At 44.6% G+C, this 15,804-nt stretch overlaps 1 protein-coding gene across 12 annotated transcripts in view; it reads right to left on the reverse strand.

Moving 5' to 3' along the window:
• Nucleotides 1–15,804, reverse strand: part of LOC110496438 (PHD finger protein 14) — a 102,812-nt gene that overhangs the window by 53,424 nt on the left and 33,584 nt on the right. For 2 of the 12 annotated variants that reach the window (XM_036953025.2, XM_036953021.2), the window contains exons 16-19: nucleotides 14,329–14,491; nucleotides 13,745–13,807; nucleotides 9,015–9,077; nucleotides 8,685–8,809 (exon numbers count right to left, since the gene is read on the reverse strand). In XM_036953025.2, the coding sequence (XP_036808920.2) occupies nucleotides 8,685–8,809; nucleotides 9,015–9,077; nucleotides 13,745–13,807; nucleotides 14,329–14,491 (414 nt within the window). Of the gene's footprint in view, nucleotides 1–3,357; nucleotides 6,601–8,684; nucleotides 8,810–9,014; nucleotides 9,078–13,744; nucleotides 13,808–14,328; nucleotides 14,492–15,804 lie in introns of those variants that run through there. The other 10 variants (XM_090206831.1, XM_090206829.1, XM_090206830.1 and 7 more) reach the window with 7 other exon arrangements.

The following is a 15,804-nucleotide window of genomic DNA, read 5'->3' on the forward strand; positions in this document are numbered from 1 at the left end:
TCTGCTGTAGTGACCACCACATAACAGTGTATAGCCCTGTCCTCTCTGCTGTAGTGACCACCACATAACAGTGTACAACCCTGTCCTCTCTGCTGCAGTGACCACCACATAACAGTGTACAACCCTGTCCTCTCTGCTGCAGTGACCACCACATAACAGTGTATAGCCCTGTCCTCTCTGCTGTAGTGACCACCACATAACAGTGTATAACCCTGTCCTCTCTGCTGTAGTGACCACCACATAACCGTGTGTATAACCCTGTCCTCTCTGCTGCAGTGACCACCACATAAGTGTATAGCCCTGTCCTCTCTGCTGTAGTGACCACCACATAACAGTGTATAACCCTGTCCTCTCTGCTGTAGTGACCACCACATAACAGTGTATAGCCCTGTCCTCTCTGCTGTAGTGACCACCACATAACAGTGTATAGCCCTGTCCTCTCTGCTGTAGTGACCACCACATAACAGTGTATAGCCCTGTCCTCTCTGCTGTAGTGACCAGCACATAACAGTGTATAACCCTGTCCTCTCTGCTGTAGTGACCAGCACATAACAGTGTATAACCCTGTCCTCTCTGCTGTAGTGACCACCACATAACAGTGTATAACCCTGTCCTCTCTGCTGTAGTGACCACCACATAACAGTGTATAACCCTGTCCTCTCTGCTGTAGTGACCACCACATAACAGTGTGTATAACCCTGTCCTCTCTGCTGCAGTGACCACCACATAACAGTGTGTATAGCCCTGTCCTCTCTGCTGTAGTGACCACCGCATAACAGTGTATAGCCCTGTCCTCTCTGCTGTAGTGACCACCACATAACAGTGTATAGCCCTGTCCTCTCTGCTGTAGTGACCACCACATAACAGTGTGTATAGCCCTGTCCTCTCTGCTGTAGTGACCACCACATAACAGTGTATAACCCTGTCCTCTCTGCTGTAGTGACCACCACATAACAGTGTGTATAACCCTGTCCTCTCTGCTGTAGTGACCACCACATAACAGTGTATAGCCCTGTCCTCTCTGCTGCAGCTGCAACATGAATACAGCCATTTTTGACTGAAAAGTTATGTTACTGAAATCCCTAATTAGTTTAGGAAAAACATTCCCTCAACCCTTGCTCTCTTTATGTGATACATGTATGCTTCGAATGCACGTGACCATTAGGGCCTGACCTATAGCATATCCTAATCACATCAATAAATTGGTTAGAACAAACTCTGAACACCGTAACACGTGACAAACACCGTAACAAAATGGATGCCAAAGAACATTTAAAAGAAGGAACGGACAAGCGCTGCGTGAATATTAGGGCTATGCATCCCAAACAGGTGCTGTTAGATTACAATATAATTTTTCTGACCGTTTGGAACAACGTAAACACCACAAACAACACTAAAAATAGTCACATTCATTCGTGAATGCACTTGGAAGGGTGTAGGCCTATTTATTGTTTAGGCGAACTAAATAAATCTTGGTTGACCAACAGGCTATCAACCCCCCCCCCCAAAAAAAAACGAAACAAAAAACTGTCAACTAAATGGGGTCAGCCCTAGTTCACATACTTTGCCTGGAGCAACGCAACCAATAGAACAGTGTAACCCCCACCCAGTTGTCACTCTAGGCAGACAAGCAAATGCTGAATGTAACTGAGACAGGTCTGGAGCTGTTCCCCTAGTTCACCAGTAGGGGGCCTCAGTGGGCTGAGCTCAGACATACAGATACAGAGCCAGGCAGAGAGTGAGTGTGTGTGTGTGGATTTGAGCAGTAGCACCAGGTAGAGCCTGACCCCTCTAGCCCCTGACTGACCTAACTAAGGCCCCAGCCTGCTCACTGAGGGCCTCTCCATGTGCTGTCTCCCCTTGGCCTTATGTTATGTTACAGGAAGGAAAGATATTGTCTATGATACACACACCCCTTAACAGTGTACATCTGTCTGTGTGCTGGGGCAAACCCCACACTAATTAGGATATAAGGCACCTCTGGGGGTTGGGTGATTCATCTTAGTGTGTAGTCACTGAGCCATAGGTGGGGAGGTGGGAGGGGCCACAACTGCACTGCAGAGGAAAAAGGGAATAAAAAAGGAGAGGATAAGAGGAAGAAAGTGCAATCAGGAAGTGAGCGGAGCGGACACACACACTGCGGCGGAATCAGTGGGATAAGAGAAGGGAAGGAAGAAGCTAGCTGGCTGGCTGGCTAGCAGGGGAGTAATAGACTGGAGCTGCATGGCTTCTCTACCCACACAGCAGCACAGCTCAGCCCTATGCCTTTTCTCTTCCCTTTTAATGGTAGTAGAGAGAAAAAGTGAAGTCAGCAAAAACAAAATGCCACCATTAAATCATCTCAGTGGATCCTGTGTCAGGACGGTAATGGGAAACACACTCATCATCCCAAAGGTTACTGCTCTTCCAGAACCTCCCTCCTTTCTTTCCATCCTTCCCCTCTCTCCCTCCATCACCCAGTGCCCGTCTCAAATTCACTCATCCCCATGGTCGGAACACAGCTGTAGCAACCCTTCCTCACTCAATCCCTCTGCCAAGGCCTGCTCCCCTTGTGTCTCTGTGGACCCTGGGCTGAGAGAAGGCTGCAGCAATGAGGGATTGGGGCACTTACAGTTCTCCACGCTGTGCTGATTCCATCTCTCTGAGTCTCAACCTCGATGTGAGACAGCTGCCTGTCTGTCTGTCTTTCTACTGGGCCCAACACAGGGTACTTCCCCTCCAGTCCTGGATTCAAATACCATTGGAAATGTTTGAAATACTTCAGCGTTTGCTGTAGCCTTCCTAGAGTGCCAGATGGGCAGGGTTTGCACTTTTGGAACTATTCTATTGGTCCAATAAGCCAGGCAAGCTCAATTAAACCCATCTCTATTGAATCCAGGTCTGGGCCCAGCATGGAGAGTGTCTCTCTGACTATTTTCTGTTGCTGCTGCCTATCCATCTAGTGCCAGACACATTGGAGGCTTTTGTTAACCAGATTGTACACAAAAGCCTCTATTCTCCCTCTCTATCTGGCACTGTGTGTGAGGGAGAAAGAGAGAAGAGAGAGCAGTGAATTGGTTCAGGAACAGGAGAGGCCACAGAATCGGGGCTTAGCTGAAATAAACAGATCAACTTTGTCTCGAAGAGAAGGAGAGAAAGACAGGGAGAGAAAGACCACCGCCCACTCTCCTCTTCTCACCAGCTCTACTGGCCTGTTAACGGTCAGCAGCCGACGAGGGGGCACTTCCCCCGTGATAAATCAGAGATGGCAGAGGGCGTTAGACGCACAAACGGACCGCTGCCCGCCATCGACATGGCCGCCGACACACCTTTACAACAATTAATTAGCTGTCTAACTCTCATTTATCACTATGGCAATAAGGTGAAAAAGTCAAGAGTTTATTAAAGCGCCGCTGTAATGCTGAGGGCCACAGGGGCTGGGAGTTCGGGATACTTCACATTCACACATATCATGAGAGCAGCAACATTCTTACTCCATACAGTATATCACAGTTACTGAATGAACTTCTACCAAATGTGGTAATACCACAACATGTTAGAAATAATTACATATAGAAGTAAACATATAATACTAATCACATATAGGCATGTATTGTAAACAAATATGTAAACAATGAATGTGTCTAGCAAGGAGTCCTTTAAGGTTCCTACACAAAAGTGAGCTTAACTCAATTTCTTCACAATACAGTAATAACAAAAGGCGTATTGCGATATAAAATCAAGAATGAATGCACAAATAAAAGACACAAAAAAGCATGGACTTCAATCAATCAATAAATACTGTACACACCGATCACACAACGCAGCTACCAGGTGTTTATTCACACACTCTAAACGGATGGAACACACCACCTATTGCCATGTTAAAAGTACATTTACTGTAGGCTCCAGTCAGATACACAGTTGGCCATAGCCTAACCCTTGGTCTGATGGTTATATATATACAGAGCCAGAGCTAAGGTTAGTAGAGGTAGGGTTAGCTGTAGTAGGGTAGGGTTAGCTGGTTAGCTGTAGTAGGGTAGGGTTAGCTGGAGTAGGTTTAGCTGGTTAGCTGTAGTAGGGTAGGGTTAGCTGTAGTAGGGTAAGGTTAGCTGTAGTAGGGTAAGGTTAGCTGTAGTAGGGTAGGGTTAGCTGGAGTAGGGTAGGGTTAGCTGGAGTAGGGTAGGGTTAGCTGGAGTAGGGTAGGGTTAGCTGTAGTAGGGTAGGGTTAGCTGTAGTAGGGTAAGGTTTGCTGTAGTAGGGTAAGGTTAGCTGTAGTAGGGTAAGGTTAGCTGTAGTAGGGTAGGGTTAGCTGTAGTAGGGTAAGGTTAGCTGGAGTAGGGTAGGGTTAGCTGTAGTAGGGTAAGGTTAGCTGTAGTAGGGTAAGGTTAGCTGTAGTAGGGTAAGGTTAGCTGTAGTAGGGTAAGGTTAGCTGTAGTAGGGTAGGGTTAGCTGTAGTAGGGTAAGGTTAGCTGTAGTAGGGTAGGGTTAGCTGGAGTAGGGTAGGGTTAGCTGGAGTAGGGTAGGGTTAGCTGGTGTAGGATAGGGTTAGCTGGAGTAGGGTAGGGTTAGCTGGAGTAGGGTAGGGCTAGCTGGAGTAGGGTAGGGTTAGCTGGAGTAGGGTAGGGTTAGCTGGAGTAGGGTAGGGTTAGCTGGAGTATCTAGTTAGCTGGAGTAGGGGTAGCTGGTTAGCTGTAGTGGGGTAGGGTTAGTTGGAGTAGGGTTAGCTGTAGTAGGGTTTGCTTTAGTAGGGTTAGCTGTAGTAGGGTAGGGTTAGTTAGTTGGAGTAGGGTTAGCTGTAGTAGGGTTGGCTTTAGTAGGGTTAACTGGAATAGGGTTAGCTGGAGTAGGTTTAGCTGGAGTAAGGTTAGCTGGTTAGCTGTAGTAGGGTATGGTTAGTTGGAGTAGGGTTGGCTTTAGTAGGGTTAACTGGGATAGGGTTAGCTGGAGTAGGTTTAGCTGGAGTAAGGTTAGCTGGTTAGCTGTAGTAGGGTAGGGTTAGTTGGAGTAGGGTTGGCTGTAGTAGGGTTGGCTTTAGTAGGGTTAACTGGAATAGAATTAGCTGAAAGTAGGGTTAACTGCAGTAGGGTTAGTTGCATTAGGGTTAGCTGGAGTAGGGTTATCTGTAGTAGGGTAGCTGGTTAGCTGTAGTAGGGTTAGCTGGTTAGATGTAGTAAGGTTAGCTAGAGGCTATCCTCTAATTTTTGTTGAGGAGACGGAAGAGGATGAGAAGGATGAGGGCTCGTGGGGGTGACATGACGTGGTGAGTGACCAGGTCAAACTGTACAGGCATCTCTAATCTTCACAGGAAAACTACCAAACCACCATATTTATTTCCTCAGCAGATTTTCCAGTGGACCTAAGCATTATGTGAGGTTTGGCAGCTCCCAGAGCCATGGATATAGGGTCCCCAGACAGATGGGCAGAAGAGAGGAGTAGTGACATAGAGGGTCCTGGGATGGGGGAGATGAGCGGAGGAGTGACATGTGAGGGCAAACTGTGACACTTCTGTCAAGGACCCTGACAGACAGACCACATGGCAGCTGCTCAGTTGACAGCACTCACTATGGGGCACTGGGGAGGCGCGTGCCCACACACACTTCCAATAGAACTCAGAGTTAAACTGTCACTTTAAAAATATTAAAGAGAGGAAGGAAGGGATACTAAAAACCTACTGTACACACACATTCACATTAGAAGTTACAATAACCATTACTACGAATGTTGCTATTTTCAATATGTTAAACCTTATCTAAGCAGCTACTTACAGTACTTCTCAAACACCAGAAAGGAAAATCATTCTACTAAAAATCACTACTTTTCCTCTACTCTAGAAAGTTCTACTTGACGACAACACTAGAAGAAGATGATGAGAGCTTAAGTTCAAGTGCATCTCCAATTAAAGGCCTTTACTGAGGAAAACACTATGTGATTGGACCACAAATGACTCGAGTCAATACAACTGATTGGATGTGGTGATAAGATGCTTAGGGAGGTCAAAGGAGTGAAGTGCCAACATAGAATGGATGAGAGAGGGAAGGGGGCTGAGGAGAGAGTGAAGAGACAGGGGTAGAGAAACAGAAAAGGGAACAAGGGAGACAAAAAAGGGGAAGAGAAGAAGCACCATTGTTAGAGGAATAGAGAGGAGCAGACAGACAGGTAACCAATGAGATGCTTCTAGTAATATTGTTCAGTTTCAGAATCACTCCTTACTCTAGATAGACCTTAGTCCTTAGAGATGGACTCTTAGAGTTGGCAGTGATGATCATAAAGGGCCTGTTGTTTCTTCCAAGAATGACCAGTTCAGTAATACTGAACCTTCCAAAACTTAATTTGCTAATTTCAACAAGTATTTTAGAATTCATCAAAGTTCATTTCCATTTCTGCCTCTCTCCCTCAATTTTAATTGGACGGCCAGTAGAAGGTCCAATTTGGGTCACGAAGAAGACCGTGGTTGGAAGGTCAAAGATGGCCATCTGATCCCACACCGCCGCTGTCATTCTTCCACGTAATTAAGTCCCTCTCTGCCTCTAAGCCAAAGGTCTGCTTCTCTCTCTCATCTGTCCAGCTGTGTCAAGGTGTGGGGAGGTGAGGAGAGGTGTCTGCCCCGGCTCTCACAACCTGTGCAATGCAAAGATAGAAAGAGTCAGGGCAGGCAGCACACCTCACAGCCCCCGACCTCCTTAACCTATAAAACACTGACAGAACCACACATTATTAGCTCAACCTTACATACACTAATAATACCAAATACAGCTCACATAAAGAACCCTACGTTAAGTGGATAAATTAAGTAAATTCTAACAAATTATTAAGTGAATAAAGCATACAGTTTCTGTTGAAATGAGCTAATGACAGTGCCAGTTTGTAAGCCAAATATAACGCAATTAAGGGTGGTCTACCTCATAAATAAATACACTCTGATGAATCAGTCAGTCTACAGTGTGTAAATGCTGACTGCTGTAATTCACACACTACTGAGGGATCTAGTAGAGTTATGGTCCTGTTGAAGCAGCGGGAGACCGCTGAATCTCTGATAGGAGATCAGGGCAGATCAGACTGTTCACTACATCTTGATGAAGTGTGTAAATGTAGGTGGTTGTTCAATACAGGTGTTCTACAGAGCTGCTGGCCTCAGCCCCCCTCACCAGCCCCCCTCATCGTGGCCTTCTGCCTACACAAGGCAACCAAGGCCTACTAATGAAGACTGAACATTAAATCATCAGGAGGATATGGTTCCACACACACACACACACACCCTTCCAACCTCCCATTCCATGGCGACACCCACATTATCCCACACACCACCCTTTTCACATACAGTACCAGTCAAAAGTTGACACACCTACTCATTCAAGAGTTTTTCTTTATTTTTACTATTTTCTACATTGTAGAATAAAAGTCCAGACATCAACACTAGGGAATCATGTAGAAACAAAAAAAAGTGTTAAACAAATCCAAATATATTTTAGATTCTTCAAAGTAGCCACCCGTTGCCTTGATGACAGCTTTCCACACTCTTGGCATTCTCTCAACCAGCTTCATGAGGAATATTTTCCAACAGTCTTGAAGGAGTTCCCACATATGCTGAGCACTTGTTGGCTGCTTTTTCACTCTGCGGTCCAATTCATCCCAAACCATCTCATTTGGGTTGAGATCGGGTGATTGTGGAAGCCAGGTCATCTGATGCATGACTCCATTACTCTCCTTCATGGTCAAATAGCCCTTACAGAGCCTGGAGGTGTGTTTTGGGTCACTGTCCTGATGAAAAACAAATTATAGTCCCACAAACCAGATGGGATGGCTTATCGCTGAAGAATGCTGTGGTAGCCATGATGGTTAAGTGTGCCTTGGATTCTAAATAAATCCTAGACAGTGTCACCAGCAAAGCACCCCCACACAGTCACACCTCATCCTCCATGCTTCACAGTGGGAACCACACAGTGGGAACCCCACAACCACACATTCACCTACTCTACATCTCACAAAGACACAGCCTCATCAGACCAAAGGACAGATTTCCACTGGTCTACTGTCCTTTGCTCATGTTTCTTGTCCCAAATAAGTCTCCTCTTCTTATTGGTGTCCTTCAGTAGTGGTTTCTTTGTAGCAATTCAACCATGAAGGCCTGATTCATACAGTCTCCTCTGAACAGTTGATGTTGAGATGTGTCTGTTACTTGAACTCTGTGAAGCATTTATTTGGGCTGCAATCTGAGGTGCAGTTAACTCTAATGAACTTATCTTCTGCAGCAGAGGTAACTCTGGGTCTTCCTTTCCTGTGCCGGTCCTCATGAGAGCCAGTTTCATCATAGTACTTGAGATGGTTTTTGCGACTGCACTTGAAGAAACTTTCTTGAAATGTTACGTATTGACTGACCTTCATGATGATGGACTGTCGTTTCTCTTTGCTTATTTGAGCTGTTCTTCCCATAATATGGACTTGGTCTTTTACCAAATAGGGCTATCTTCTGTATACCACACCTACCTTGTCACAACACAACTGATTGACTCAAACGCATTAAGAAGGAAAGACATTCCACAAGTGAACTTTTAACAAGGCATGATTCCATATGTGTTATTTCATAGTTTTGATGTCTGCACTATTACACAATGTAGAAAATAGTAAAAATAAAGAAAAAACCTTGAATGAGTAGGTGTGTCCAAAAGTTTGACTGGTACACACAAACACACGCAGTGGCCCACCTGACGAGGTTCTCGTTGTCCCCAGGTCCTTTGCAGGATGTACAGTCGGTCCTGGTGTCGTCTGCTTTAGGTGTCTTCTTCTGCATCGCAGACTGGCGCTGATGCCGCTCCCGTAGAGCCGGTTCCTATGGAAACACACAGGCTGATTAGACCCGACACTGTCGTGTGTGTGTGTGTGTGGTAATGGCTGGGAAGAAAGATGCAGGCTAATAGAGTGAATAGAGTAGTCCCGTAAGTAACACAGGGGATGTGTATGTATTAGTTCTGAGTGTGTTAGGGAGGTTAGGAGATGTAGGAATGTTTAGTAACACATTTAGACCAATTACATACCTGCACCTCAAACTTTTCTTCTTCACAGACGGACACCCTCTTCCTCTTCTGCCCTCTGGTTCTCTGTGGAATACAGAACAGCATGTTAGTTTCATTTCGGACCCTTTTAACGAAGCTAGATTTTTGTGCTAATTGATTGATCTGTGTGAATTGATGAGAGATAATTGACCTGAGCTCTGGTCAGTCTCATGATCCTTGTGAAAGGTTATCAGTTAGCCATGCAAGGCACAAGGTCACAACAAGGTCACAATATTTCTCTACTTTGAGTTGTTGAGTGGTCAGGCAAATCTTTAGTTTTTGGTATTTTGTCTGTGAGAATCTGTCAAAATAATAATTTGACTTAATTAGAGATATGCTCCACAAGCTATTAGCAGCATCAGAAAAATCTAACTTTATTTGTAGCTCTCCTGTTCTCGAAAAGATTCTGGAGCCAGTGGAAGTTAGTTTATGACGCCGTCTGCTCCCTCAGCTGATTAATCAGATTGTCAAACAAAGAAAACCCACTGTGGTCTCTGCCTTTTGCTACAATACAACAGAAAGCATAAAACTGTTTCCAAATACATGTTTTGTTTGTCCTGTATTTAATCCTCTACTGCCCAGTGAGGCTGGTGTTTTGTTTTACCTCTGGACATACAAGACAAGAGAGCCACACAGTGCTGTCTGTGGACTAGGTTCTATTCAACTGCACCAGAGAGAGTGAGAAAGAGAGGGGTGGGATAGACAGAGCGATAGAAGGGAGAGAAAGAGCTGTGGCGATATGGCTGCTCCCTCCCTCACTCCCTTTCTCCCTCCACCTCTTCATAGAACCCACTTATCTACAGCCACCATACCCTGATCCTCCTCCGATATACCCCCCCATCCCTGCTTCCCCCCCGCCTCCCTATTCTCCCTCCCAGTCTCAGCTCCCCAAAAAACACAACTGATATTCATCAGAGAAGAGGTGAGAAAAACACTCTCCAGTCCTCTTCCATTTTATTTCCCCCCAGTCTTTTGTTTTTAGACTGTCAATAACCAACCCCCTCCACACCTGGAAGGAGAAAGCCTGAGGAACACTCATTCTCTGTGGCCACTCACTGCCTGGCAAGAGTCAGAGAATAGCCCAGCGTCTGTCTGGTTGGCTGGCTGGCTGTCGCCATCTTAGATAACACCCCAAAACACCCTGCTATTCCTTAATACAAAAAAAAGTATATAAAAAATAAATAACAAACAACCACAGACGTCTTCTACTCTTTCTGGAGGTTTTCGCTCTCTGTATGTTCTGTCAGAGAGGGATGGAGAAAGGCAGGAGGGATAGAGGGGAGTGGGAGGAGGTGGTGAAGGGAGGATGGAGAGAGGAAGGTGGTGTAGAGGGTGGTGGTGTAGAGTGCTGTGGCGGTGAGTCTGGGTTAATGAGTTTTTCTGTTAGCGCGTCTAAAGCAGAGTGCCCAGAAGTACGCTGGCCTGAGGACCCTGCTGCTGGAAGTACTCAGGGATTAAGCCAGCTTTTTCTGATTTCCTCTCGCCGCGTCCGCTCCAGTCGAGGAGCTTCAATGCTGCATTTATCTTCAAATGCGAGGGCAGCTGCTGAAAGGGCCCTGCTTTGCATTTTTAATGCTTTTACCAGGGCACCCTAGCGCTGGCACTGCTCTAAAGCCCTGTTTCAATTTATCAGGGCTGGCTAATCGACCTCCCGCTGGCCCCTGCATGGGGACGAGTGTTGGAGTGTGTGTATGTGTGTGCGGTGCCACAGGGGTAAGATGGCCCACTGCCACTCTGTGGTGCAGCTCAGCCTCCTCTGGCCCATGTTCAGGACCTGCTGACTGAGTACACTGCCTACTGCAAGGTAGTGCCCTCTTCTAACTCAACATGTGCCCTCAAGGTCACAGAGTGTGGAGGATATCTGTTAGACATCCTACACACCGCCTGACAGCTATACTCCATAACGCATCACTACTTTCAACACTCATTGAATGATTACATCTCAGAACCATCAGTTCCCGGACCCAAACTGTAACTAATTTTCAAGGAAGCTTGGTATTTGCTTCTTCTAGTAGAATCTACTGCCAAGATGTCTAATTATTATCTCAAAAAAGAATAATTGCAGACCAAAACCATCCTGCATTTTCAAGGAGGCTTGGTTGTCATTGCTTCTTCTTCTAGAATCTTCTGTGTGACAGTGTGTGTAATGGGGTGGTGATTAAACATGGCCCTGCTGCAACACCCCTCTATGATTACACAGGAACATCCTGTATGAACATATGCCATTAGTCTAGTGAAAATGATGATGAGAATGAAGTTACTACATCTAGTTACTGCTGGGTCCTCTGCTCCGTTAACTTCTCTAATCCTGCATGGTGCTGTGACATGATTCATGGCTGTTAAAGATGCAATGATGTACTTAATTAAAAGATTGATTTAGCTCAGTCGTACAAACTGCCCCCAGTTTTAATTTCCTCACCTGAACAGAGACCTTGATTAGGTATGCTGTGTGTGTGTGTGTGTTTGCACACTTTACCTTATATCTTATTTATTTTTAACCTTAGTCTGCATTGCACTGAACTCCACATTGGATGTGTTGATCTTTCCCTGGCCAATCATAGATTACCTTAATGGAGTCAACCACTATAGAAACCAAACAGTTAAATAAACTCATACTCTGGGCCCTTTGTAAGGTGGTGCCACCCGCTCACCCGTCGCAAGCAGGCAGAAGTGGCTTAGAAGGGAGCGAGGAAGGAAGAGAGGGAGGGAGCTAGTGAAAGGAGGGAGGGCTGAAGTGAAGGAGCCAAGTAGCTGTGGTTCTAGCATTTAGCAGTTAGCATTTCTAATGATACGCACTCCATCTGCCAAGTGGTGGCAGAGGAGCCAAAGGCAACAGATGGAATTGTTTTCACAATCTGTTTAAATATGTTGTTGATTTTTCTTCCTCCTTTAAAAAAAAAAACATACAACCCGGCTCCATCATTCGTTCGCTCGTATCAGGAACAACAAGGAGATGTTTGATTCCCCCCTTTGTTAATATTCCAACTTCCTCTTACATGATTGTAGATTGGAAATAGTTCCGTCCATTTGGATCAGTTTGAATCTGATGGCGGACCTGAAACAATGAGCCAGCGGGGTGTTTGGGGATGAACACCAGAGGAAGTGTGTGTTTGGATCCACCAGCTCTAGTTTACTGGCATGTCCACTAGCAATCCTGTTTAGTACAGCAGCGTTACCTATGTGTGCTGAATGGCCAGCCAGTAGCCCGTGAGTCTGGCCTGTTATGATCTATATCTGTTGGGCTCTATTAGTCTGGCCTGGGCTATCTGTTGGGCTCTATTAGTCTGGCCTGGGCTATCTGTTGGGCTCTGTTGGTCTGAACTGGTATATCTATCTGTTAGTCTGGCCTGGCCTATCTATCTGTTGGGCTCTGTTAGTCTGACCTGGGCTATCTATCGGTTTGGCTCTGTTAGTCTGGCCTGGGCTATCTGTTTGGCTCTGTTAGTCTGGCCTGGGCTATCTATCTGTTTGGCTCTGTTAGTCTGGCCTAGGCTATCTATCGGTTTGGTTCGGTTAGTCTGGCCTGGGCTATCTGTTTGGCTCTGTTAGTCTGGCCTAGGCTATCTATCGGTTTGGTTCGGTTAGTCTGGCCTGGGCTATCTGTTTGGCTCTGTTAGTCTGGCCTGGGCTATCTATCTGTTTGGCTCTGTTAGTCTGGCCTGGGCTATCTATCTGTTTGGCTCTGTTAGTCTGGCCTGGGCTATCTATCTGTTTGGCTCTGTTAGTCTGGCCTGGGCTATCTATCTGTTTGGCTCTGTTAGTCTGGCCTGGGCTATCTGTTGGGCTCTATTAGTCTGACAAATCTGTTGGGTTCAGTTAGTCAGGCCTGGTATATCTGTTGGGCTCTGTTAATCTGGCCTGATATACACATCCTATGATGGAGTACATTTAACCCCAGGTATAGGTTTACAGATTACTGTCTGTTTCTCCAAATCAGGATTATATAGTAGATGGCTACCTCAGAAATATCAACCCAATCAACCCCTAAACTAGCAAAGTGGAGGCATTTAAAACCCAGGATTAATGCCTTTTATCTACTTCCCGAGTCAGATGACCTTCTGGATACAATGTGTATGTCTCTGTGTCCAGTATGAAGGAAGTTAGAGGTCATTTCACAAACAAATGCTAACTAGCATTAGCACAATGACTGAAAGTCTATCTACTAGCATGCTTTTAGCAATTATATGGGCTTGTGTAAACAAAATAATATTTTGTTATAATAATACAGTGCCTTCAGAAAGTATTCACACCCCTTGACTTTGTCCACATTTTGTTGTGTTACAGCCCAAATTTAAAATGGATTACATTTAGATTTTGTGTCACTAATCTACACACGACACCCATAATGTCAAAGTGGAATTATGTTTTTATAAATTTTTACAAATTCATTAAAAAAAGTAAAGCTGAAATGTCTTAAGTAAATAAATATTCAAACCCTTTGTTATGGTAAGCCTAATGAACTTCAGGAGTAAAAATGTGCTTAACAAGTCACATAATAAGTTGCATGGGGTATTTGTGGGCAATAACAGTGTTTAACATGATTACTTAATGACTAACCCATCTCTGTACCGCGCAAATACAAATGTAAGGTCCTTCTGTCGAGCAGGGAATTTCAAGCACAGATTCAATGACAAAGACCAGGGAGGTTTTACATGCCTCACAAGGAACATGGGTAAAAAATAAACTCTAATAAAAAAGCAGACATTGAATACCTGGTTCAGTCTGCTTTCCAATAGACACTGGGAGACAAATCCACCATTCAGCAGGACAATAACCTAAAACGCAAGGCCAAATATACACTGGAGTTACTTACCAAGACGACATTGAATGTTTCCTAGTGGCTTAGTTACAGTTTTGACTTAAATTGGCTTGAAAATCTATGGCAAGACTAGAAAATGTCTAGCAATGATCAACAACCAACTTGACAGAGCTTGAAGAATTCAAAAAATATTCTACCATCTAGGTTTGCACAGCTCTTAGAGACACACCCAGAAAGACTCACAGCTGTAATCGCTGCCAAAGATGATTCTAACACGTATTGACTCAGGGGGTTGAATACAAATCTAATCAAACCATATTAGTGTTTTATATTCCATTAATAAAAAATAAAACAGTATTTGACAGAGTATTTTCTCTCGATCGTTGACCAAAAAATGACAATTAAATCTATTTTAATTACACTTTGTAACAACAAAATGTGTAAAAAGTGAAGGGGTGTGAATACTTCCTGTGAATACTTCCTGAAGGCACTGTAAATAATAATATATATATTTTTAAAGTGTGTGTTATTACACACCGTGCCCCTCACATCTCGTTTCTTGGGCTCTGGGGACATCTCCTGAGGGATGAATTTGATTGGTCCTTTAATCTGTCTCCGAGACCTTTTGGTGCCGTCGGGCAGGGTCTCCATGGCAATGTCGGCATCATCGCTACTGGCCTGGTCACACTCTGAACATTGCCTGAGGAGATGGAGGGAGGTAGAGAGATAGGAGGGAGGGAGAGATAAAAAGAAAGGGAGAGAGAGAGTAAGAAATAGATGTTTCAGGGCCCAGAAACTGTTCTCTCCTATGCAGGTGTATTGATTTTACTATCTGTGAACATCTTATGCATGGAAAATAGGTTTGGGAAGCCTTTCTCTCTGATTACTATCCATGTCTGAACAACAGGACCTATATGCTGCTAATTATTTTGGGGAGAAAAACAAAACACTGACACTAAGACTTTGTTCTGTAATGTCTGTGTTGAAATTTATGAAAATAATATGATTTGTTCGAAAAATACAGGTTTCCCAAAGCACTGAAATCTGAGCCTCGAGGTCCGACACTGGATTTGAGGAAAGGGGTTTCTGCTGACCCAGGCAAAGCGTAAGACTGTGACATGGGTTTCTATCAGTATTATAAGTTAGACAAAGTTAATACCAGTCTTAAAAGGTTCATATCAGTATTATAAGTGAAGACAAAGTGAACTTGTGGATCCTGTATGTGTTTCTGATTCTGACTGAGAAACCCTGTCTGCACCTTCCTTTCTGCCTCTGTGAGATTCCTGCCGTGCAGATCCTGATAATAAGGTAGGCTATGACTTGGCCTCAGCTCCACACAATTTCATCCATCCAAATGCTTTCTAATTTCCGCCCGCTGGAGCAGAACGCCACCACCCTCTCTTTTTCATGGTTAAATGAATTACTCCCAATCACAGACACGAGGAACGTGCAGGTTGAGGTGCCACAGAAACAAACAATACACACACGTCTAAGACGTGCACACGCACGCGCGCGCACACACACACGTATATGCAAACGCATGTACACACACTACAATCCCCCATCCTCCTTCACTTCGGAAGTAAAAAGATTAGACTAGCTGCTCTATGGAGATAACTCACTGTGGAAGTATCTCACTAAGCGACAGAGATGGAATACTATTGAAACTATTGAGACAGATACACAAAAGAGCTCCTCTATCTATCTATCCAGATAAGGACATCTAGCTCTGTGTGAAGTGGGACATTTCCACCATCTCTGCATTCTCTATCTGATAAATCTACTGCCACTGAGTAAGCTGAAATGTCACACTAAATATAAATAAATAAATGGTGGACATTAATGCATCTCCTACTACAAGTTATTATAAAACGGGTTGTTTGGATCCTGATTGGTTGAAATTCATCAACTTCATCTCCCTCGGGGAAGAAAGCATCTACACATTATTTTCCCATGCTACTAATTGGTTTGCAACAGTTGGGAAAACTAATAATTCACCATGGAAACCGTAAA

The sequence above is a fragment of the Oncorhynchus mykiss genome, chromosome 18 (genome assembly GCF_057628025.1).
Source record: "Oncorhynchus mykiss isolate SJ-2025 chromosome 18, ASM5762802v1, whole genome shotgun sequence".
Lineage (NCBI taxonomy): Eukaryota > Metazoa > Chordata > Actinopteri > Salmoniformes > Salmonidae > Oncorhynchus > Oncorhynchus mykiss.